Source organism: Chiloscyllium punctatum, chromosome 19, assembly GCF_047496795.1.
Source record: "Chiloscyllium punctatum isolate Juve2018m chromosome 19, sChiPun1.3, whole genome shotgun sequence".
Classification (NCBI taxonomy): domain Eukaryota; kingdom Metazoa; phylum Chordata; class Chondrichthyes; order Orectolobiformes; family Hemiscylliidae; genus Chiloscyllium; species Chiloscyllium punctatum.
In genome coordinates, this window is record NC_092757.1 from 76,601,325 (window position 1) to 76,625,275 (window position 23,951).

The following is a 23,951-nucleotide window of genomic DNA, read 5'->3' on the forward strand; positions in this document are numbered from 1 at the left end:
GTTCAACTGAGTGTTTCAACATACCATTCAGAGGGGATCTATATATGTATGCTTTTAAAATTACTTGGGTAAATTACTTTTTTTCAATCATAACAATAGAACTTTCAAAAAATCTTGTCTGGGCTAATGATGGCATTGAACCTGTTGCTCTGGGTTGTTGGCTACCTATTTTTCTACTGCATTTGGTATTGTCCACTTACTCTTGTTTGCAGCCTTTAGCCTGTAGCTGCAACAGAATGATATAGCAACTCTAATGCTGTGCAGTAAAACTCTACTCATTTCAATATGTCAATCTAAAGTGTCAGTGATTTTGTTATTTGCAGAAATTTTGGTGTCACTATATTCCTTCCTGCCTTGTGCAGCTCTTACTGTATTAAGTTACAGCAGAAATGAGGGAGCCCACAAATGATATGTTTTTCCCACTCTGTGTCCGGTGATAGCACTGTAATTTAGAGATGACAAATACATGAGTCACTTAAAAAAGCATTTACTGCATGGGTCAGCTTTTCTGTACAATAGATGTGAGGGGGATTGGTACACTGGAATGTTATGCTTGGATTTAAGCTTCACTTGGATCAGGTATGTGTTTATCTAGGCTCAGTTTAACTTCCTACATTGTCTGTATGATGCCAAATCAACATCCTGGGCTAGATTTCCAATTCAGATGTGGAGCTGAAAAGAGAAATAAAGTATCATTTCAAATTTCCTGCATATGACCTGCCAAATACTGTGCCCAATACATCTTCAGACACACAGCTTTCCCTCAGAAGAAAGCAGCCAGTTTTGAGTATTGTTTGTTGAGCATATTTTGAGATGAATATTCTATCATTCAAAGTGATAGTTTAAAGCAAAGTCCTGCCATCTTTGGAGATTCATCGAAGTCTAATTGATAGGAGTTCCTGTTCCAACTCTGTTCAAGATGTGGAGGTGCTGGTGTTGAAGTGGCTTCACTTGATGAAGGAACGTTGTTTCGAAAGCTTGAGATTTCAAATAAATCTGTTGGACTATAACTTGGTGTTGTATGACTTCTGACTTTACTCTATCCAAGCCCAGAAAACAAGCTGCCACTTTAGTACGGTTCTGAAGGAAATTAGATTCTATTGGGAGACTCTGCTTTTGAAATGTCAAACTGAACTTGCATCTGTCGGGTTTGTAGCTAAGATGAGATTGCCAGAGACACATAATATCCAGACCAAGATCTGAGTGGAGGAATAACTCCTTACAGATTCTGTCTCTTCCAAATCAATGTGAGAGAAGAAAATCAGATCAGCAAAAGAGTAGCTGGAAAACTAGAAAAGACACTGGGACAAGGATTCCAGGTGGACTTGAATCGTAGGAAGCTCTGCTCAAGAATAGTATTCAGGTATTGAAAGGATAACAGCAATGGGATAACTTACTTTGTCAAGTTGGCAAAAGTGAGGACTGCAAATGCTAGAAACCAGAGTCTATATTAGAGTGGTGCTGGAAAAGCACAGCTGGTCAGGCAGCATCTGAGGAGCAGGAAAATCGATGTTTCGGGCAAAAGCCCATCATCAGGAATTCCTGATGAAGGGCTTTTGCCCGAAACGTCAATTTTCCTGCTCCTCGGATGCTGCCTGACCAGCTGTGCTTTTCCAGCACCACCCTTTGTCAAGTTATCTACTTAAAGGTACAACGAAGTGTAATGAGGAAAGTTAGAAAAAGACATTGAGAAGAACAAACAGTATTGAATGGTGTCAGGTTATCTATATATTAGTGTAACATCTTGATTGTCTTCTCAAACTTGCTTACATTCGTTAGTCCTTTTACTATCAATTAGTTCGGCAGTGAATTTTCATGTATCCAGGTAATGACAACTTCACCCCTGGCTTTATATGCTTCCAGCTATCATTGCTCAAGTACTTGGGAGCGGAGGATGGGTTTGACTCCAAAAGTCCCCATGAGAATTCAATTTTGGGGGCGAACAAACAGTGCAAAGTCATCCCACCCACCCCCAAATATTTATACGTTCCAAGGTAAAAGATTTAATATTTATATGTTAATATGAAATCTTTGGTAATTATGCTATCTTACCAGTCTAAAGAGAAAATAATTCACAGCAAATATGGAAGGTAATGTTACAATATTATGACATCATCAAATAAAAGAATGATAAAGTAGACCCTGAAAACAAAAATAAGCTCTTGAGAAAATCTCACAAAAAGGTCAAAGGTTGTGGAAAAGGGACCTTTTAATCCTTCCCCCACTACGGCACCTGGTTCATTCACTCTTCAGGCTTAAACCTACAAATTACTGAAAGGGATAGACAGCTTAGATGGAGGTAAGATGTTTCCATTGGTTGGGGAGTCTAGAACCAAGGTTCACAATATAAAAATAAGGGAATGTCATTTAGCACTGAGATGAGGAGAATTTATTTTATGCAGAGGGCAGTGAGTCTTTGAAATTCTCTACCACAGCGGGCTATGGAAGATTAGCTTTTGAGTATGTTTAAAGTAGAGGTAATGACAACTTCACCCCTGGCTTTATATGCTTCCAGCTATCATTGCTCACGTACTTGGGAGCGGAGGATGGGTTTGACTCCAAAAGTCCCCATGAGAATTCAATTTTGGGGCGAACAAACAGTGCAAACATTTTTGAATACCAGTGATGTAAAGAGTTGTGAGGGTAATGTGAGTAAAAGGCAGTGAAGCTTTCGATGAGCCATGCTCATGTTAAACGGTGGAGCAAGCTAGAAGGGCTGAATGGCCTACTTCTGTTCTCATGTTCTGAGTTAGCCTGTGGACTACACACAATGTGATAGCTTTCTACCAAACGAAGCCAGCCGTCCTCACTGATATACTTACTTTACTCTTACCATAATAAGGCCCTGTACTTTTCTGTACAATCAAATTACTCTAAATTTCCACATCTTTAATTCAATTTCTTAATTGCAGTTATCCATAGTATGCATACCTTGTAGCTTTTGTCTGGCTACATTTCTGTAGTTTGCCTTTTTAGCATTTATTTTACCTTCTCTTGTGAGCCCTGAGATGATCTCATGTTAGGTAACGCCTTTCATTAGAGTTTGTTTAAATCGTTTTTGCAATATCCAAGATGAGAAATTTTCCAAACAAAAATTATTGTTCCAAAAACCTTTCTCAGTATAGATTTATAATGTCCGATTCAAGACTCAATTATTAAACAGTGGATTAGTATCCTGTTGTGCTGTGCCAGTTATTGAAGAGATGTAGATTTGTAGTAGATATAGACCAAACTATTTCCTGTGCTGTGCTTCCTTGAACTATAGTGATTCTGACAGGAAACTGGCCGTGGCTAATCCACCTAGCCTGCGCATCCCTGGATTCTATGCGGCAATTTAACATGGCCAATCCACCTAACCTGCACATCTTCGGACTGTGGGAGGAAACCGGAACACCCAGAAGAAACCCATTCAAATTCCACACACACTGTTGCCCAAAGCTAGAATCAAACCTGTGTTCCTGGTGCTGTGAGGCTGGAGTACTAACCACTGAGCCATTGTGCTGCCCGACTAACAAGGGAGTAAGCCAACTGGTTTAGGTCTGAGCAACAGAGGTGGCTGTAGCATGGTCAGAAAAGACTGGGATATGATTGTAACAAAGGAAAATAGCACTATGTTTCTAAAAGAAAAACACAAGGTTATTTCGAAACTAACTTTTCTGTTCCTTTTCAATTATAGCCATGAGCCGCAGGGTTGTACGTCAGAGCAAATTTCGCCATGTCTTTGGCCAGGCAATGAAAGCTGACCAATGTTATGAAGACATACGAGTGTCTAAAGTGACATGGGATAGTTCCTTCTGTGCAGTTAATCCCAAATTTGTGGCCATCATTGTGGAATCTGGTGGAGGAGGAGCCTTCCTGGTCCTGCAACTGGCCAAAGTAAGTCTTGTACAATAGATTAATTTTGCTTGCTGTGTTTAGATCTTTTATATCTGTTGTCTGTTCTGCCACTGTTCTATGATATTTGGCTTAGGTGTTTAGGACAATTTCCAATGTAAGATGAAGATTACTGTGAAAGGTTTTGCTGCCTACTTTGGTTCAAGTTATATCACTGGTCAAAATAAACTTTTTGAATTGTCTCTGATATTGGATGGCATGGTAAGTTTCTTTAATCAAAATCCTACATCTCCACTTTGCAGTGTTACCTTCAATCCATTGTTTCTCTGTCTGAATTATTATGTTGATTAAACAGAAAATGCAAGTTGAGAGTCATTGGGGGGTTATTTTGTGAAACTGTAGTCCTTGCAAGGTGCACTGCATGTGCAAGCACTATGGAATAAGTTAGATCTGCACCCCTCACAACTTCTGTCCATCAGAATTAACAAGAATTAAGCCCATAAAATTACTTTGGCTAGACCATTCCGTTGATACAGCAAGGGCAGTATTATTGTAACATGAAGGATTTTAAATCTTTTGACATGGTCGTTTAATAAACATGTCAAAAGGCTGGCATAAATTGCTTTGCTGTTAAACAGCGAGTTATTTTCAAGGAAATAAAACTTGCTAATTTTATTGAAGTAGACTAACATGAGGATTCTCGAACTGCATTTGTCTTTATGTCGAGTTGAACTGGGAACAGCTAACTGCCTTTAGAAAGATTTTAGAGTACTGAGGTTTAAAGTACTGAGGTTTAGGGTATTGAGGTTTAGGGTAATGAGGTTTAGGGTACTGAGGTTTAGGGTACTGAGGTTTAGGGTACTGAGGTTTAGAGTACTGAGATTTAGAGAACTGAGGTTTAGGGTACTGAGATTTAGAGTACTGAGGTTGAGGGTACTGAGGTTTAGGGTACTGAGGTTGAGGGTACTGAGGTTTAGGGTACTGAAGTTTAGGGTACTGAGGTTTAGAGTACTGAGGTTTAGGGTACTGAGGTTTAGAGTACTGAGGTTGAGGGTACTGAGGTTTAGGGTACTGAAGTTTAGGGTACTGAGGTTTAGAGTACTGAGGTTTAGGGTACTGAGTTTTAGGGTACTGAGGTTTAGAGTACTGAGGTTTAGGGTACTGAGTTTTAGGGTACTGAGGTTTAGAGTACTGAGGTTTAGAGTACTGAGTTTTCGGGTACTGAGGTTTAGGGTACTGAGTTTTCGGGTACTGAGTTTTCGGGTACTGAGTTTTCGGGTACTGAGTTTTCGGGTACTGAGGTTTAGAGTACTGAGGTTTAGAGTACTGAGGTTTAGGGTACTGAGGTTTAGAGTACTGAGGTTTAGAGTACTGAGTTTTCGGGTACTGAGTTTTCGGGTACTGAGTTTTAAAGTACTGAGTTTTAGAGTACTGAGTTTTAGAGTACTCAGGTTTAGAGTACTCAGGTTTAGGGTACTGAGGTTTGGAGTACTGAGGTTTAGAGTAAAGAGGTTTAGGATACTGAGGTTTAGAGTACTGAGTTTTAGGGTACTGAGTTTTAGGGTACTGAGTTTTAGGGTACTGAGGTTTAGGGTACTGAGTTTTAGGGTACTGAGGTTTGGAGTACTGAGGTTTAGAGTAAAGAGGTTTAGGATACTGAGGTTTAGAGTACTGAGTTTTAGGGTACTGAGTTTTAGGGTACTGAGTTTTAGGGTACTGAGGTTTAGGGTACTGAGGTTTAGGGTACTGAGGTTTAGAGTACTGAGGTTTAGAGCACTAAGTTTTAGGGTACTGAGGTTTAGGGTACTGAGGTTTAGGGTACTGAATTTTAGAGTACTGAGGTTTAGAGTACTGAGGTTTAGGATACTGAGGTTTAGGATACTGAGGTTTAGAGTACTGAGTTTTAGGGTACTGAGTTTTAGGGTACTGAGTTTTAGGGTACTGAGGTTTAGAGTACTGAGGTTTAGAGTACTGAGGTTTAGGGTACTGAGGTTTAGAGTACTGAGGTTTAGGGTACTGAGGTTTAGGATACTGAGGTTTAGGGTACTGAGTTTTAGAGTACTGAGGTTTAGAGTACTGAGGTTTAGAGTACTGAGGTTTAGAGTACTGAGGTGTAGGGTACTGAGGTTTAGGGTACTGAGGTTTAGAGTACTCAGGTTTAGAGTACTCAGGTTTAGAGTACTGAGTTTTAGGGTACTGAGGTTTAGAGTACTGAGGTATAGGGTACTGAGGTTTAGAGTACTGAGGTTTAGGGTACTGAGTTTTAGGGTACTGAGGTTTCGGGTACTGAGTTTTCGGGTTCTGAGTTTTACAGTACTGAGGTTTAGGGTACTGAGGTTTAGAGTACTGAGGTTTAGAGTACTGAGGTTTAGGGTACTGAGGTTTAGAGTACTGAGGTTTAGAGTACTGAGGTTGAGGGTACTGAGGTTTAGGGTACTGAAGTTTAGAGTACTGAGTTTTAGGGTACTGAGGTTTAGAGTACTGAGGTTTAGAGTACTGAGGTTTAGAGTACTGAGGTTTAGGGTACTGAGGTTTAGGGTACTGAGGTTTAGAGTACTCAGGTTTAGAGTACTGAGTTTTAGGGTACTGAGGTTTAGAGTACTGAGGTATAGGGTACTGAGGTTTAGAGTACTGAGGTTTAGGGTACTGAGTTTTAGGGTACTGAGGTTTCGGGTACTGAGTTTTCGGGTTCTGAGTTTTACAGTACTGAGGTTTAGGGTACTGAGGTTTAGAGTACTGAGGTTTAGAGTACTGAGGTTTAGAGTACTGAGGTTTAGGGTACTGAGATTTAGGGTACTGAGGTTTAGGGTACTGAGTTTTAGGGTACTGAGGTTTAGAGTACTGAGGTTTAGGGTACTGAGGTTTAGGGTACTGAGGTTTAGAGTACTGAGGTTTAGGGTACTGAGGTTTAGAGTACTGAGGTTTAGAGTACTGAGGTTTAGGGTACTGAGGTTTAGAGTACTGAGGTTTAGAGTACTGAGGTTTAGGGTACTGAGGTTTAGGGGACTGAGGTTTAGGGGACTGAGGTTTAGGGGACTGAGGTTTAGGGGACTGAGGTTTAGAGTACTGAGGTTTAGAGTACTGAGGTTTAGAGTACTGAGGTTTAGAGTACTGAGGTTTAGAGTACTGAGGTTTAGGGTACTGAGGTTTAGAGTACTCAGTTTTAGGGTACTGAGGTTTAGGGTACTGAGGTTTAGAGTACTGAGGTTTAGAGTACTCAGGTTTAGGGTACTGAGGTTTAGGGTACTGAGGTTTAGGGTACTGAGGTTTAGAGTACTGAGGTTTAGAGTACTGAGGTTTAGAGTACTGAGTTTTCGGGTACTGAGGTTTAGAGTACTGAGGTTGAGGGTACTGAGGTTTAGGGTACTGAAGTTTAGAGTACTGAGGTTTAGAGTACTCAGGTTTAGGGTACTGAGGTTTAGGGTACTGAGGTTTAGGGTACTGAGGTTTAGAGTACTGAGGTTTAGAGTACTGAGGTTTAGAGTACTGAGTTTTCGGGTACTGAGTTTTCGGGTACTGAGGTTTAGAGTACTGAGTTTTAGGGTACTGAGGTTTAGGGTACTGAGGTTTAGGGTACTGAGGTTTAGGGTACTGAGGTTTAGAGTACTGAGGTTTAGAGTACTCAGGTTTAGGGTACTGAGGTTTAGGGTACTGAGGTTTAGAGTACTGAGGTTTAGAGTACTGAGGTTTGGAGTACTGAGTTTTCGGGTACTGAGTTTTCGGGTACTGAGTTTTCGGGTACTGAGGTTTAGAGTACTGAGGTTTAGAGTACTGAGGTTTAGAGTACGGAGGTTTAGAGTACTGAGGTTTAGGGTACTGAGGTTTAGGGTACTGAGGTTTAGAGTACTGAGGCTTAGAGTACTGAGGTTTAGAGTACTGAGGTTTAGAGTACTGAGGTTTAGAGTACTGAGGTTTAGGGGACTGAGGTTTACAGTACTGAGGTTTAGGGTACTGAGGTTTAGGGGACTGAGGTTTAGAGTACTGAGGTTTAGAGTACTGAGGTTTAGAGTACTGAGGTTTAGGGTACTGAGGTTTAGAGTACTGAGGTTTAGGGTACTGAGGTTTAGGGTACTGAGGTTTAGAGTACTGAGGTTTAGAGTACTGAGGTTTAGGGTACTGAGGTTTAGGGTACTGAGGTTTAGGGTACTGAGGTTTAGAGTACTGAGGTTTAGAGTACGGAGGTTTAGAGTACGGAGGTTTAGAGTACGGAGTTTTCGGGTACTGAGTTTTCGGGTACTGAGTTTTCGGGTACTGAGGTTTAGAGTACTCAGGTTTAGGATACTGAGGTTTAGGGTACTGAGGTTTAGAGTACTGAGTTTTCGGGTACTGAGTTTTCGGGTACTGAGGTTTAGAGTACTGAGGTTTAGAGTACTGAGGTTTAGAGTACTGAGGTTTAGAGTACTGAGGTTTAGAGTACTGAGTTTTAGAGTACTGAGGTTTAGGGTACTGAGGTTTAGAGTACTGAGGTTTAGAGTACTGAGGTTTAGAGTACTGAGGTTTAGAGTACTGAGGTTTAGGGTACTGAGGTTTAGGGTACTGAGGTTTAGGGTACTGAGGTTTAGAGTACTGAGGTTTAGAGTACTGAGGTTTAGAGTACTGAGGTTTAGAGTACTGAGGTTTAGGGTACTGAGGTTTAGGGTACTGAGTTTTAGAGTACTGAGGTTTAGGATACTGAGGTTTAGAGTACTGAGGTTTAGAGTACTGAGTTTTAGGGTACTGAGTTTTAGGGTACTGAGGTTTAGAGTACTGAGGTTTAGGGTACTGAGGTTTAGAGTACTGAGGTTTAGAGTACTGAGAATAAGAGTACTGAGGTTTAGGCTACTGAGGTTTAGGCTACTGAGGTTTAGGCTACTGAGGTTTAGGATACTGAGGTTTAGGGTACTGAGTTTTAGAGTACTGAGTTTTCGGGTACTGAGTTTTAGGGTACTGAGTTTTCGGGTACTGAGTTTTCGGGTACTGAGTTTTAAAGTACTGAGTTTTAGAGTACTCAGGTTTAGAGTACTCAGGTTTAGGGTACTGAGGCTTAGAGTACTGAGGTTTAGGGTACTGAGGTTTAGGGTACTGAGGTTTAGAGTACTGAGGTTTAGGGTACTGAGGTTTAGGGTACTGAGGTTTAGAGTACTGAGGTTTAGGGTACTGAGGTTTAGAGTACTGAGGTTTAGAGTACTGAGGTTTAGAGTACTGAGGTTTAGAGTACTGAGGTTTAGAGTACTGAGGTTTAGGGTACTGAGGTTTAGGGTACTGAGTTTTAGAGTACTGAGGTTTAGGATACTGAGGTTTAGAGTACTGAGTTTTAGGGTACTGAGTTTTAGGGTACTGAGGTTTAGAGTACTGAGGTTTAGGGTACTGAGGTTTAGAGTACTGAGGTTTAGAGTACTGAGAATAAGAGTACTGAGGTTTAGGCTACTGAGGTTTAGGCTACTGAGGTTTAGGCTACTGAGGTTTAGGATACTGAGGTTTAGGGTACTGAGTTTTAGAGTACTGAGTTTTCGGGTACTGAGTTTTAGGGTACTGAGTTTTCGGGTACTGAGTTTTCGGGTACTGAGTTTTAAAGTACTGAGTTTTAGAGTACTCAGGTTTAGAGTACTCAGGTTTAGGGTACTGAGGCTTAGAGTACTGAGGTTTAGGGTACTGAGGTTTAGGGTACTGAGGTTTAGAGTACTGAGGTTTAGGGTACTGAGGTTTAGGGTACTGAGGTTTAGAGTACTGAGTTTTAGAGTACTGAGGTTTAGGGTATTGAGGTTTAGGGTATTGAGGTTTAGGGTACTGAGGTTTAGGGTACTGAGTTTTAGAGTACTGAGGTTTAGGATACTGAGGTTTAGAGTACTGAGTTTTAGGGTACTGAGTTTTAGGGTACTGAGGTTTAGAGTACTGAGGTTTAGGGTACTGAGGTTTAGAGTACTGAGAATAAGAGTACTGAGGTTTAGGCTACTGAGGTTTAGGATACTGAGGTTTAGGGTACTGAGTTTTAGAGTACTGAGTTTTAGAGTACTGAGTTTTAGAGTACTGAGGTTTAGGGTACTGAGGTTTAGGGTACTGAGGTTTAGAGTACTGAGTTTTAGGGTACTGAGTTTTAGGGTACTGAGGTTTAGAGTACTGAGGTTTAGAGTACTGAGGTTTAGAGTACTGAGGTTTAGGGTACTGAGTTTTCGGGTACTGAGTTTTCGGGTACTGAGTTTTAAAGTACTGAGTTTTAGAGTACTCAGGTTTAGAGTACTCAGGTTTAGAGTACTCAGGTTTAGGGTACTGAGGCTTAGAGTACTGAGGCTTAGGGTACTGAGGTTTAGGGTACTGTGTTTTAGGGTACTGCGGTTTAGGGTACTGAGGTTTAGGGTACTGAGTTTTAGAGTACTGAGTTTTAGGGTACTGAGGTTTAGAGTACTGAGGTTTAGAGTACTGAGGTTTAGAGTACTGAGTTTTAGGGTACTGAGTTTTAGGGTACTGAGTTTTAGGGTACTGAGGTTTAGAGTACTGAGGTTTAGGGTACTGAGTTTTAGGGTACTGAGGTTTAGAGCGCTGAGTTTTCGGGTACTGAGGTTTAGAGTACTGAGGTTTAGGGTACTGAGGTTTAGGGTACTGAGTTTTAGAGTACTGAGGTTTAGGGTACTGAGGTTTAGGGTACTGAGGTTTAGGGTACTGAGGTTTAGGGTACTGAGGTTTAGAATACTGAGGTTTAGAATACTGAGGTTTAGGGTACTGAGTTTTAGAGTACTGAGGTTTAGGGTACTGAGGTTTAGAGTACTGAGGTTTATAGTACACATGTTTAGTGTACTGAGGTTTAGGGTACTGAGTTTTAGAGTACTGGGGTTTAGAGTACTGAGTTTTAGGGTACTGAGGTTTAGAGTACTGAGGTTTAGGGTACTGAGGTTTAGAGTACTGAGGTTTAGAGTACTGAGGTTTAGAGTACTGAGGTTTAGGGTATTGAGGTTTAGAGTACTGAGGTTTAGAGTACTGTGGTTTAGAGTACTGTGGTTTAGAGTACTGAGGTTTAGGGTATTGAGGTTTAGAGTACTGAGGTTTAGAGTACTGAGGTTTAGGGTACTGAGTTTTAGGGTACTGAGTTTTAGGGTACTGAGGTTTAGGGTACTGAGGTTTAGAGTACTGAGGTTTAGGGTACTGAGTTTTAGGGTACTGAGGTTTAGAGTACTGAGGTTTAGAGTACTGAGGTTTAGGGTACTGAGGTTTAGAGTACTGAGGTTTAGACTACTCAGGTTTAGGGTACTCAGGTTTAGGGTACTGAGGTTTAGAGTACTGAGGTTTAGGGTATTGAGGTTTAGAGTACTGAGTTTTAGGGTACTGAGTTTTAGGGTACTGAGGTTTAGGGTACTGAGGTTTAGAGTACTGAGGTTTAGAGTACTGAGGTTTAGGGTACTGAGGTTTAGGGTACTGAGGTTTAGAGTACTCAGGTTTAGGGTACTGAGGTTTAGGGTACTGAGTTTTAGAGTACTGAGGTTTAGGGTACTGAGTTTTAGAGTACTGGGGTTTAGAGTACTGAGTTTTAGGGTACTGAGGTTTAGAGTACTGAGGTTTAGGGTACTGAGGTTTAGGGTACTGAGGTTTAGAGTACTGAGGTTTAGGGTATTGAGGTTTAGAGTACTGAGGTTTAGAGTACTGAGGTTTAGAGTACTGTGGTTTAGAGTACTGAGGTTTAGGGTACTGAGGTTTAGGGTACTGAGTTTTAGAGTACTGAGGTTTAGGGTACTGAGTTTTACGGTACTGAGTTTTAGAGTACTGAGGATTAGGGTACTGAGGTTTAGAGTACTGAGTTTTAGGGTACTGAGGTTTAGAGTACTGAGGTTTGGAGTACTGAGGTTTAGGGTACTGAGGTATAGAGTACTGAGTTTAAGGGTACTGAGGTTTAGGGTACTGAGGCTTAGAGTACTGAGGTTTAGGGTACTGAGGTTTAGGGTACTGAGGTTTAGAGTACTGAGTTTTAGGGTACTGAGTTTTAGAGTACTGAGGTTTAGGGTACTGAGGTTTCGGGTACTGAGTTTTAGTATACTGAGGTTTAGGGTACTGAGGTTTAGAGTACTGAACATTTGAAAGAGTTTCAATGGTTTTTGAAATATTCTTTGCAGGGGATTCTGTTCCTGTTTTGGAAAAGAAATAGAAATGTGTGAATTTTAAAATTAAGCCTAATGACAATCTTAACTTGTTTAATAAAATGAGTTTTTGATTACAGTAAAATAACAGGAAATGATGATGTCAGTCCTTGGGTTGTAATAGCAGCACAGTATGAGTTAATCTTTAATGAATTAGTGCATGAATTAATGGACATACTGATGGCGATGGTATATTTGTCTTGCTAATATACACGCTGGTTGTTATTGCCAGTGGGATTTTATATTGCTGTGCAAGCAATTTGAATATGATTGTGTGTAAAGCTCTGATTCACTAGCATCATCATACACTGCTTAAACCAGCATTTTATCATGTGACCTTTCGCCTCTCAATCCAGTAGTGACTTTTTAGATTCAATAGTTGCTTTACTTTAGGTTTCTGCTTGTACTAATGAAGCTGTTAAAATTTTTAAAAAGGCCTATGTAGAGTGTGCAAAAGACTGTCTTGCTGCAAAGAGAAGGATTGTGATAATTATCATTGAGGCTTGTGCTATTTTAAAGTGATGTGGTCAAGTTTGGAAAATGGTGTCATTCAATAATTGCTTCTGCTTTAAGTCAATAAGTCTCCCAATTTGAATTAACGTACGCCATTTATTTACTGGAGGTAACAGCTGAGTAGGGATGGTCAGAAATGGCCCTTTCGATTGCAGTACAGTAGCGTTTCCTAATTGTTCTCCTACATTGATTCCATTTCAGCACTTCACACTTGATGTGACCCAGTGTGAAAATTGCATTTGGTGTGGGAGAAGGGGACTGTAGCCACTGACCAGAGATGGCGAAGAACTCATGCCACAGAAGTACTGTCACAAAAATAGAAACAGAGATGCCTACCATGTTTCAGGTTCCATTAGTGGTAGTGCTGAGGTGTCACAGTCCACTTCCACAGTCCACAAGCAGAAAATACTTAGAATGTAAAGCCATGCAACTTGCAAATGATGTGCGTGGGTTAGACTCATCTTATATTTCAAAATGGAGCTCTAATTCAACCCAGAGCTTCATTCTCACATACATAGGCTGAATACTCTTCTCCTGCTCCTATCAGGTGCGTGTCACCATTCAATATGATCATGGCTAACAAATGCTTTAATGCATTTTACTCGTCCATCCCCAAAAACCTGTCTGTCACTGGTAACCAGACACCTAACAACCTACCTTACATAACCACAAGGTTTGATCTTCCACAACCCTTTCTGGCAGATATTTTTAATATATATCCACCTAACCTGCACATCTTTGGACTATGGGAGGAAACCGGATCACTCAGAGGAAATCCACATGGAACACAGATAACGTGCAAACTCCACACAGACATAGCCCAAGGGTTGATTCGAACCTGGGTCCCTGGTGCTGTGAGGCAGCAGTGTTAACCACTGAGCCACCATGCCACCCCAGTTGATCATGACCCCAGTTGATTTTCCTACGTTCCCATTGATGATTGTGACTGAAACCTGGGAAACCGTGCTGAACAGTGAGACCTTTTTAAGAACTTGGGTTGGGCGATTGGTTTAATGATATGCCAAAATGGATTGTGAGTATCCATGGCTTTCTGAAACCTCCTTGATTATTTTGCAGAGTCTGGGAAGGTTAATAATGAAATTAGGAATAAGTAAGTAGATTTGATAACCATTACAGATACATAACTGCAAGTTGGTATAGATTGGAACTTAAATATTGAAGGGTACATGGTATTTTGGAAAGGCAGAAGCTAGGAAAATGTGGAGATTTAAGGAAAGATGGTATTAGCATAATAGATAGAGATGGGCCAATTTCAGGAAACTATGCTGTAGGATCTATTTGATGAGACACAATAAAAGCAAGGAGTCACTTGTTGGAGTAGTGTATATTTACTGCCTAACAATATCCTTCTAGTTTGATGGAGTGTAGAGGATGGGAGCTAATGGAAAGGTGTAGGATACATAATCATGGGGATTTTAACCTACATACAGGCTGGAAGAAACAGATGTGCAAAGAAAGCCTTAGTTGAGGGGTTTTAAGGATGTTTCAAGGATGGTTTATTGAACAGCACTTTTAGGAGCCATCCCGAACTGCCGGCTTTATGGGATTTGGTCTTGCACGATGAGATGGGAATTTAATTAGGTGGGTAGTGAAGTACTCCTAGGTAACAGTGATCATAACACAATTGAATTTTTACATTTACTTAGAGGGAGAGAAGAATGGGTGCAAGACTAGTGTTTTAAACTAAAAGTTGGGCCGTTAAAGGAGATATTTTTCCTTTTCCGCTTGATCACTCCTGTACTGGTGTTAGCTCACTAGAGATGAGGAGAAAGGTCGGTGATAATACCAAAGAGGAATGGAGAAATGGCACTGGGCCTGATCAGTAAGATTGTATTGCCTGCGTCCTCTGGGACTGTGTGTTTTGCCTCTTGTTCATACCATCTCAGGAAAGAAAATATCATATTTAGGCTGTTTCAAAACATTGGAAGTATTTGCTTAAGTAAAAACAGAAAATGATGAAAATACTCAAGTGGTCTGTGGAGAGAGAAATAGAGTTTAACGTTTCAGGTGGATGACCTTTTTTCACAAGGAACGTCCTTCACTTTCACTCTGTTTCTTTCTCCATAGATCCTGCCAGGGATGTGGATTATTTCCAGAATTGGATGGATATATATGTTCAGATTTCCAGCATTCAGAGTATTTTGCTTTTGTTGTAGCAGTATTCAGGGTGTTGATCCTAATGGAAATTAAGCAGCTGTGTGCTTTGAGCAGAGGAGATTAATTCTGAATTGAGGAATTCACTATGGATGTAATTCTAATTCTTCCACTTCAAGTCCTGTACAATTGCCATACTTTCCATGTTGGTATGAACCAGAAATATCAGGGTGTCTTTCAAATGGAAGAACTGTTTCAAACCTTGGCAGCTAACAATACGTTTTGGCAATTGCTTTGTTTTTGGTCTGATTGAATTGATTTCCCAACATGTTTTATTATTCTTTTTCTGCAATCAGTAATGGAACTGCATGTGAGAAAAGGAGAATGCCAAATAGTGTGTAAAAGACAAAGGCTCCGCATGCACATATGATCCTTGGCTGGTGATACAAATCTTCTTTTATGCACTTCTCATCTCTCCTCTGTAATGATTTATTTTCCATGTCTTGGCAGTCAGTGTTCAAGAGTTTTACTACAAATAGCTTTTGCCAAAATCTGACCGCTAACATCTGCAGCATTGATACCTTGGAGCTGGATGCTCTGGATCCAGCTATGGATATTCTGTTGCTATGGATATTGGCAAAGGTTTGCTTTTATGTTTGGTGCAGGGAATGGTCCATTCACAAATGACCTACATTATCTCTGAATGATGCTGCCAGTTATGATTCTGTCTATTCGCTTTCAGTAAACCTTATTTACTTTTGCTGAGATAAGTGCAGAATCTCAATGGGGTTTTGGTTTTAATTTGCACATTTTAAAAAAAAATCATAATCCAGTTGCTGTTGTGGAAATGATGATTATGGAAATTATCAATCTGTTTTATTCCTCATGTCTGTTTTCCTTTCCCTGTGTGATTATCATATGGCATTTGGCTTATCATAATTATCCAAGGTCATCATGCACTAACAAATCAGTAACTACGTTGTGTTAATTCACTGCCTGTCCTACTGCTGTTGGACTCTTGAAATATGTAGGAGCGAATGCCCCATTGCTTTAATGTACTTTGCTGCTAATTATTTACCTCTAGTCATCAGGATGATTGCTATATTAGGGATATGTTCCTATCATTTCTTCTCTTTGTTTTACTTGTATTCTTCTCAGCTGTCAGTCATGCTATTGGCCTGACTATGCAGCCTCCAACCATTTGTGACCTAAAATGGTAGTTGCTGTTCTTCTTATGCCATGACCCATGAAGTTAAAAAGGGTCCTGTTGTTTGAATCATCCAGCCATTTTTGGCACCTAATGTGTTGGTCCTTTTTAAAGGGTGTTGCATTGCAACTGCTAATTGGGACAATGGTTTCTGATCCTGCTTGGGGGCCATTAATGTCAGGCCTTGAAAATCAAAGTCAACCCCCACTGGTAGACTGCCTGATCAAGAGAGTGCTCCACCTTCCAAGTGTACCTTTGTCTTTCATTAACGTTAGCAAATGTAGTTTATCTCCATGTCAGGTTCAGCTTGCTTAACATTATCCAAGGTCATTTGGTGTAATTTCTAGATGGCGAAGATCCAGTGTTGGAGAACACATGAAAAGGTTATTCTATCCACTAAAGCTCATCCCTCTAATCCCTGCTTTGCTAAGTTTAGCAACTAACTGGATTTAGAGGATCTCTAATACATGGTAAACCATTTTGTACATCATTGAGTAAATATTTTATTTACCTCTGTCAGGCCCTTGCTAAAAACATTACTGTATGAAAGTAATGCCAGGCTTTGCTGTCCACCTGTTGAGTATGGGCAGTCAAAGTTAGAGGTGGCCCTAGAGAGGGTTGGTTCGTTTTTTTGTCCCCTTGTTTCTACATTGTGGAGCTTGAATGTCATAGAGTCATAGAGATGTACAGCATGGAAACAGACCCTTCAGTCCAACCCGTCCATACCGACCAGATATCCCAACCCAATCTAGTCCCACCTGCTAGCACCCAGCCCATATCCCTCCAAATCCTTCCTATTCATATACCCATCCAAATGCCTCTTAAATGTTGCAATTATACCAGCCTCCACCACTTCCTCTGGCAGCTCATTCCATACACGTATTACCCTCTGTGTGAAAAAGTTGCCCCTTAGGTCTCTTTTATATCTTTCCCCTCTCACCCTAAACCTATGCCCTCTGGTTCTGGACTCCCCGACCCCAGGGAAAAGATTTTGTCTATTTATCGTATCCATGCCCTTCATAATTTTGTAAACCTCTATAAGGTCACCCCTCAGCTTCCGACGCTCCAGGGAAAACAGTCCCAGCCTGTTCAGCCTCTCCCTGTAGCTCAGGTCCTCCAACCCTGGCAACATCCTTGTAAATCTTTTCTGAACCCTTTCAAGTTTCACAACATGTTTTCGATAGAAAGGAGACCAGAGTTGCATGCAATATTCCAACAGTGGCCTAACCAATGTCCTGTACAGCCGCAACATGACCTCCCAACTCCTGTACTCAATACTCTGACCTTAATTAATTCTGAAAATTTGCCTTCTTTGCTGCTTCTTGTTCTTTCCCATATTCCAATGTGTGTGTGTGTATATATATACCACACCATTCTAGTTACATTTACATAGTATTATCCATGTTGTCAAGATGCCCCATAATGCTTTACAGTCAATGAATTGCTCAAGAGGCACATGTGACAATCAGTTTGACTGTAAAGTGTCTCAAAGAGGAACTGACACTAAGTGTCCGACTAATCCATATTGATAAAATTTGAGAGCTGGAGATTTACCAAGATACCAGAAACAAAGTCCTCTTTGTTTTTAAATGCATCAAGAAATGTAAAACGAAAATAAATCTTTTCCGTTTGCCTGAAAGTTGAGTGTTCTGTTCAGGAGATGGCAATCTCAACTATTCAAGGAAACCTGAGAGTGCATTGTAAGGCCTTGGCATAATATCTGAAGCTTTCTGTTCTGTTTGGCTATTTCTCCAGCCATCGTATCTGATCTTTCGTTGAATTGGTTAGATGTTTACATGTGCTGAAAAGAGAGTAAATAATTATTACCTTTTCTGGAACAACAAAACCTAACATTGCAACATAAAATCAAAATACTACAGAGGTTGTAAATCTGCAATAAGAACAGGAAGTCCTGGGAAGTACTCAGCAGGTCAGATAGAATTTGCGGAGAGAAAGACAATTAACATTTCAGGTCGATGATGCTCCTTCTTCAGTTATTATTAAACCTTGCATTACAGGGTGCTGGTCTGTTGATGTGATCAATTGTATCTATTAATTTGAATCTAGTTCTTAAGGTGGCTAGGTTTAACTTGAGAAGTTTTCAGATTTGTTTAGAGTGATACAATTATTTATGAAATTGAGCTTAATTTATTCAGCGAATCAATGAGATCTGACATTCTATCATGAGTGACTTGTCATTCTGAATCCAAAGTTCTTCTCTTAGTAAAAACAAGAAATTTTTGTTCGTCTCAGGTGGCTTAAGACTTCCAAAGTACCACAAAGTATAAGAGCAGAATCAGGCCTTTCAGCCCATTGAACCTGTACTACCATTCGATCATGGCTGATATGTTACACAACCTCATTCTCCTGCCTTCTCTCTATAACCCTTGATTCCCTTCTCAATCAAGAACCTCTCTATCTCTGTCTTCAATACACTCAATGACTTGGCCTCCACAGCCCACTGTGACCATGAGTTCCACAGAATCACCACCCTCTGGCTGAAGAAATTCCTCCTCCTCTCAGTTCTAAATAATTGTCCTTTCACTCTGAGGCTGTCCGAGTCTCTCCTACATCTTCTCCAGGTCCACTTTATCCAGGCCCCTCAGTATTCTGTAATTTTCAATGATATTTCGCTCCCCCCCCATCATTCTAAACTCCAACGGGTACAGACCTAGAGTCATTGACTGCTCCTCACATGATATGCCCATCATCCCCAGGATCATTCTTGTAACCTTAGATAGTCAACATAGTTTCGTCTAGGGCAGGTCGTGTCTCACAAACCTCACTGAGATTTTTGAGAAGGTGACCAAGCATATAGATGAGGGTAAGGCAGTTGATGTGGTATACATGGGCTTTAGTAAAGCCTTTGATAAGGTTCTGCGTGAGAAAATGCAGAGGCATGGAATTGAGGGTGATTTAGCAGTTTGGATTAGAAACTGGCTTTCTGAAAGAAGGTAGTGAGAGATGGTTAATGGAAAATATTCAGCCTGGAGTCTGGTTACTAGTGGTGTGCTACAAGGATCTGTTTTGGGACCATTGCTGTTTGTCATTTTCATAAAGGCAGGCATAGATGGATGGATTAGTAAATTTGCAGACGACACTAAAGTTGGTGGAGTAGTGGACAGTTTGAAAGAATGTCACAGGTTGTAGGTGTACTTAGATAAACTGCAGAATTGGACTGAGAGGTAGCAAATGGAGTTCAAATGCAGCTAAATGTGAGGTGATGCACTTTGGGAAGAATAACAGGAAGGCAGAGTACTGGGTCGATGGAAAGATTCGTGGTAGTGTGGATGTGCAGAGGGATCTTGGAGTTCATGTACATAGATCCCTGAAAGTTGCCACCCAGATGGATAGCACTGTAAAGAAGGCATACGGTGTGTTAGGTTTCATTGGTAGAGGGATTGAGTTCCAGAGCCGCAATATCATGCTGCAAATATACAAAATGCTGGTGCAGCCACACTTAGAATATTGTGTACAGTTCTGGTCACAATATTCGGGAAGGATGTGGAAGCATTGGAAAAGGTGCAGAGGAGGTTTACCAGGATGTTGCCTGGTCTGGAGGGAAGGTCTTATGAGGAAAGGCTGAGAGACTTGAACCTGTTCTCATTGGCAAGAAGAAGGCTAAGAGGGGATCATACAAGATGATCAGAGGATTAGATAGGGTAGACAGTGAAAGTCTTTTTCCTAGGATGATGATGTCAGCGTGTATGAGGGGTGATTTAAGATAGATGTCAGAGGCAGGTTCTTTACACTGAGAGTGGTAAGGGCGTGGAATTCCCTACCTGCTCATGTAGTCAACTCAGCCACATTAGGGAGATTTAAATAATCCTTAGATAAGCACATGGATGATGATGGGATAGTGCAGGGGGACGAGCTGGGAATAGTTCACAGGTCGGTGCAACATCGAGGCCTGTTCTGCACTGTATTGTTCTATGTTCTATGTAACCCCCCTCCAAGACCAGCACATTCCTTCTTGGAAACGGGGCCCAAAACTGCTCACCATATTCCAAATGATAGGTCTGACCAGAGCAGCCTCAGTAGTACATCTCTCTTCTTGTATTCTAGCTTTCTCAAAATGAATGCTAACATTGCATTTTCCTTCCTAACTGCCATCTGAACCTGCACATTAACTTAAAGTTATGAACTTTGGCTCCCAAGTCCCTTTCTGCTTCAGATTTTTGAAGCCTTTCCCCATTTAGAAAATAACCTACGCTTCTCTTCTTCCGAATAAATTGCATACCCCTACACTTTCCCATACTGTATTCCATCTGCCACTTCTTTGCTCACTCTTCTAGCCTGTCTAAGTCAGGTGAAGCAGTGATTTACCTGCATTTCACTCAATCTAGTCTACTGTATTTACTGCTCACATTGTGGTCTCCTTTACATTGGGGTAACGAAACATAGACTGGGTGACCACCTTGCAGAATACCTACGTTCTGTTTGCAAAAAAGACCCTGACCTTCCAGTTGTCTGCCACTTTAACACACCCGCCTTGTTCCCTGGCCAACCTCTCTGTATGAGGCTTGCTGCAGTGCTCCAGTGAAGGTCAGTGCAAGTTGGAAGAACAACGCTTCATTTTCCACTTGGGAACTCTGCAGTCATCTGGATTCCAGTTTCGAGTTCAACAGTTTTAGGGATTGAGCACCATCTCCCATATCCTTACCGCCACTCCCACACAACAGGCCTTGTTATAACATGGTCTGCTACTACATGCAACCCATTAGCAGCTATTGATTCTCCCAGGCTGACCTTGAGCCAGTCCTTTGTCTTTGGGCTGTATCTCAACCTGTCATTTATTCCTCCCCTTTCCTTTCCACTTAATCTTCTGCATAATACCAATTTTTTCCTAGCTATCGTCGGCTCTGAAGAAGGGTCACTGGATCCGAAGTGTTAAATTTGCTTTCTCTCCACAGATATTGCCAGACCAGCTGGGTTTTTCCAGCAAATTTCTGGGGTTTTTTCTGTCCAAGTCCTCCCTGTTAGCTTTGTGTCCTCTGCAAACTTGACAACAATGCTTTCAGTTCCTTGATCCAGATTGTTAATGTATAATGTGAATAGTTGTGGTCCCAATGTTGACCCTTGCAGAACTCCACAAGTCATCAGCTGCCAGCCTGAAAAAGACCCATTTATCTCTTCCCTGGCTGACTGGCAAAAGGCACAATCCTCTGTTCATGCCAGTATCCTGCCCCCAACATTAAGGCTCCCAAGTCCCGTTCTGCTTCCGATTTCTGAAGCCTCGTCCCATTTAGAAAATAATCTATGCCTCTATTCTTCCTACCAAACTGCATAACCCTACACATAGCTTTTATCTTATTTAGCAGCCTCCTGTTCGGCACCTTGTCAAAGGCCTTCAGGAAATCTAAATAGATAATGTCCGTTGGCTCTCCTTTGTCTAACTTGCTTGTTACCTCCTCAAAGAATTCTTACAGATTCGTCAGGCATGGCCACCCCTTGATTAATCCATGGTAACTCAGCCCTATTTTCCCATGCACTTCCAAGAACTCCACTACTTCATCCTTAATAATGGACTCTAAAATCTTGCCAACAATCAAGGTTAGGCTAACCAGCCTATAATTTCCTGTCTTCTGCCTCCTTCCCTGAGAAAAACATTGGTTCTATTTGCTACTCTGGACTATTCCAACTCCTTGATCAATTTGTGTGGGTGTGTTCTTCTTTGGCACATTTTCTAAACCTTTTCTATTATAAAAAGCAAGAGGTTTTAAAAGCTGGGCACTGTTTGTGCTTGTGTGGTTTCTTTGCTCCACAGCATTGTCAAGGAGATTTAGGGTCTTGTGCCTGTCCTATCTGCCTGTGTTGGAATGTCTGATTCTCTAATGTTAGAAAATTAATAGATTTTGTAGATGTCCTGTGCCAACTTTCACCTTCTCCTTTTAGTTTTAAACAGATTTGTTTCTAACCCTTTCCTTCACTTACCATTTCTCTAGAGATGGGTCTTCTTTGGACCGAAATAAATCTGACAAAGGCTTGTCAGCAATGCCTAAAATAATTGATCTGTCTTTAAGTCACATTGTTCCATCTGTCAAGGTCTGTGGTGATCATTAATTAGATCATGTATAGATTCAAATCATCTATAGATCACCTGGATGTTGCACATTCATGTAAAATATTATGCTTTCAAGAATATTTTTAGTTCTGAGATTGTAACAATTGTCAAAGGCATTCAATATCTTTTGAGATTTGTCTCATTTTTCATATATTCCTTGGCAAGCAATAACGTCATCTGCTATATTGCCAACCTCATACAGAGGTATGTCTTTCTTGTTCAGCTCTTGGCTTCTAACTTGGATGAGAAGCTATGTCATGAATCCAGATTTTTTTTCTACTCTCCAGCATGTTCAATTTTGTGTTCTACATATCCCATCACCGAATTTAAATCTTTCTGACAATATGATTCTGTTGCTGTAACTTCCTAACGTGATTAGGTGTTTTATCATTTTTATTTTCTTTTATTCTAGCAGTTGGCTCTTTCTCTTTGCTGCTGTTTTGGATGACATTCCCATGATGTGTGGCTGTAATAGGGGAGAAGCAGTTGTCCAGTGATACTGTCACTGGACTAGTAATCCAGAACTGCATGAGAATGTTCTGGGGATGTTGGTTTGAATCGCACTATAGCAGATGGTGCAATTTGAATTCAGCTGGAAGTAAAAAGCTGGTTATGTGAACACTGATTGTCAGTTAAACAAAAAAAAAACACCTGGATCACAAAAAGCCTTTAGAAAAGGAAATCTGCTGTCTTTCTGTGGTCTGTGCGTATGACATGTGACTCGACCTACAAAAATGTAGTTGATTCTTTAGTTGCACTTGTGGCTGTAATGGAGGGGTTACCCTGCCCCCCTTTAGGGCTGTAATGGGGGGTTACCCTGCCCCCTTTAGGGCTGTAATAGAGGGGTTACCCTGCCCCCATCTTGTGGCTGTAATGGAGAGGTTACCCTGCCCTCCCTTCAGGCTGAAATTGAGGGTTACACTGCCCCTGGTGGCTGTAATGGATGGGTTACACTAGGCAAAAGTGAGGACTGCTGATGCTCGAAATTAGAGTGGTGCTGGAAAAGCACAGCAGGTCAGGAAGCATCCGAGGAGCAGGAAAATTGACGTTTCAGGCAAAAGCCCTTCATCAGGACTGCTCTTTGTGACTCAATGTTTTGCGGCCCTTTACTACGGTGAGGGAAGTTGTCCCATGCTTCAGAGACTTGCAGAGAATACTACTGCCTTCTCCTTGCTTCCCAAAAGGTACTCTGTGTAAGACCAGAATCCTGTACCACTTTTAATGGGCCAATGATTCTCTACTTTAAGTGTCTCGGTGTGCAATTTCCCTGGCTCGTTGCTCCTGGAATTTCTGTGTTATTCCTTGTAGCCTTCATGGGTTCATTTCTTCAACCCCATCTATACATTATGGTAATGCTGCCTGATTTGAGCTGCAAACTGTTTATTAACAGATGAATTACTCTTTATGGTTTCTATATTTGTACAAGGGATTGTTGGCTTTAACTCATGCAATCCTTGATGTTTGATCAGCTCACCAGCTCAATGGAGGCACATGCCCACTTCCACAGACCCCCACTGTGCACTGCAGTCTGCACCTCTGCCTTTGAACTGCTGATTTCTTCTGTTCCGATGTATTGTCCGTCTCTCTGAAACACTTTGCGTCATTTTCTGAAATATGCTTCTGTGTAGGAGTATTCTCATGATGATTGTGGGGTTCGTTGGTATTAGCATTTAGCAGGATTCAATGACTTCTGGGTCACTTGCATGTTCCTCACTCTATTTTCTTGAAGTCCTAATATTGAATTTCTCTTAGTTTAGCACTGTTTACGATTAGCGCTGGTCCCCACTCCTCGCTAAATTATGGACAGGCTCACCATGTGACCACACTGAGGCTGTGTAACTGTGTTCCTCCAAGCCTGAAGTGTTATAGTGTGGATGAGGATAGCTTCCTTTACGGATGCTGCCTGACCTGCTGTGCTTTTCCAGCACCACGCCACTCTTGACTCTAATCTCCAGCATCTTCAGTACCCACTTCTGCCTAGCTTTCTTTATGGTCTACCTATAAGCGTCTTGTTGCATAACAAATATTTACTACTGCAACTATTTACAGGTGACATGAAAATAAACTGCATGCCTGTAGAGACTGCTAAAAGCGCAGAGCCTTCACAATGGGTGGT

At 41.2% G+C, this 23,951-nt stretch overlaps 1 protein-coding gene across 4 annotated transcripts in view; it reads left to right on the forward strand.

Moving 5' to 3' along the window:
- The window catches only part of LOC140491492 (coronin-6-like), a 253,791-nt gene that overhangs the window by 63,110 nt on the left and 166,730 nt on the right, over positions 1–23,951 (forward strand). For 2 of the 4 annotated variants that reach the window (XM_072589736.1, XM_072589738.1), the window contains exons 2-3: positions 1,864–1,994; positions 3,677–3,876. The exons of 1 other annotated variant lie outside the window; for it this stretch is intronic. In XM_072589736.1, the coding sequence (XP_072445837.1) occupies positions 1,895–1,994; positions 3,677–3,876 (300 nt within the window). In that variant the 5' untranslated portion in view covers positions 1,864–1,894. The remainder of the gene's footprint in view (positions 1–1,863; positions 1,995–3,676; positions 3,877–23,951) is intronic. One more of the 4 variants, XM_072589739.1, reaches the window with a different exon arrangement.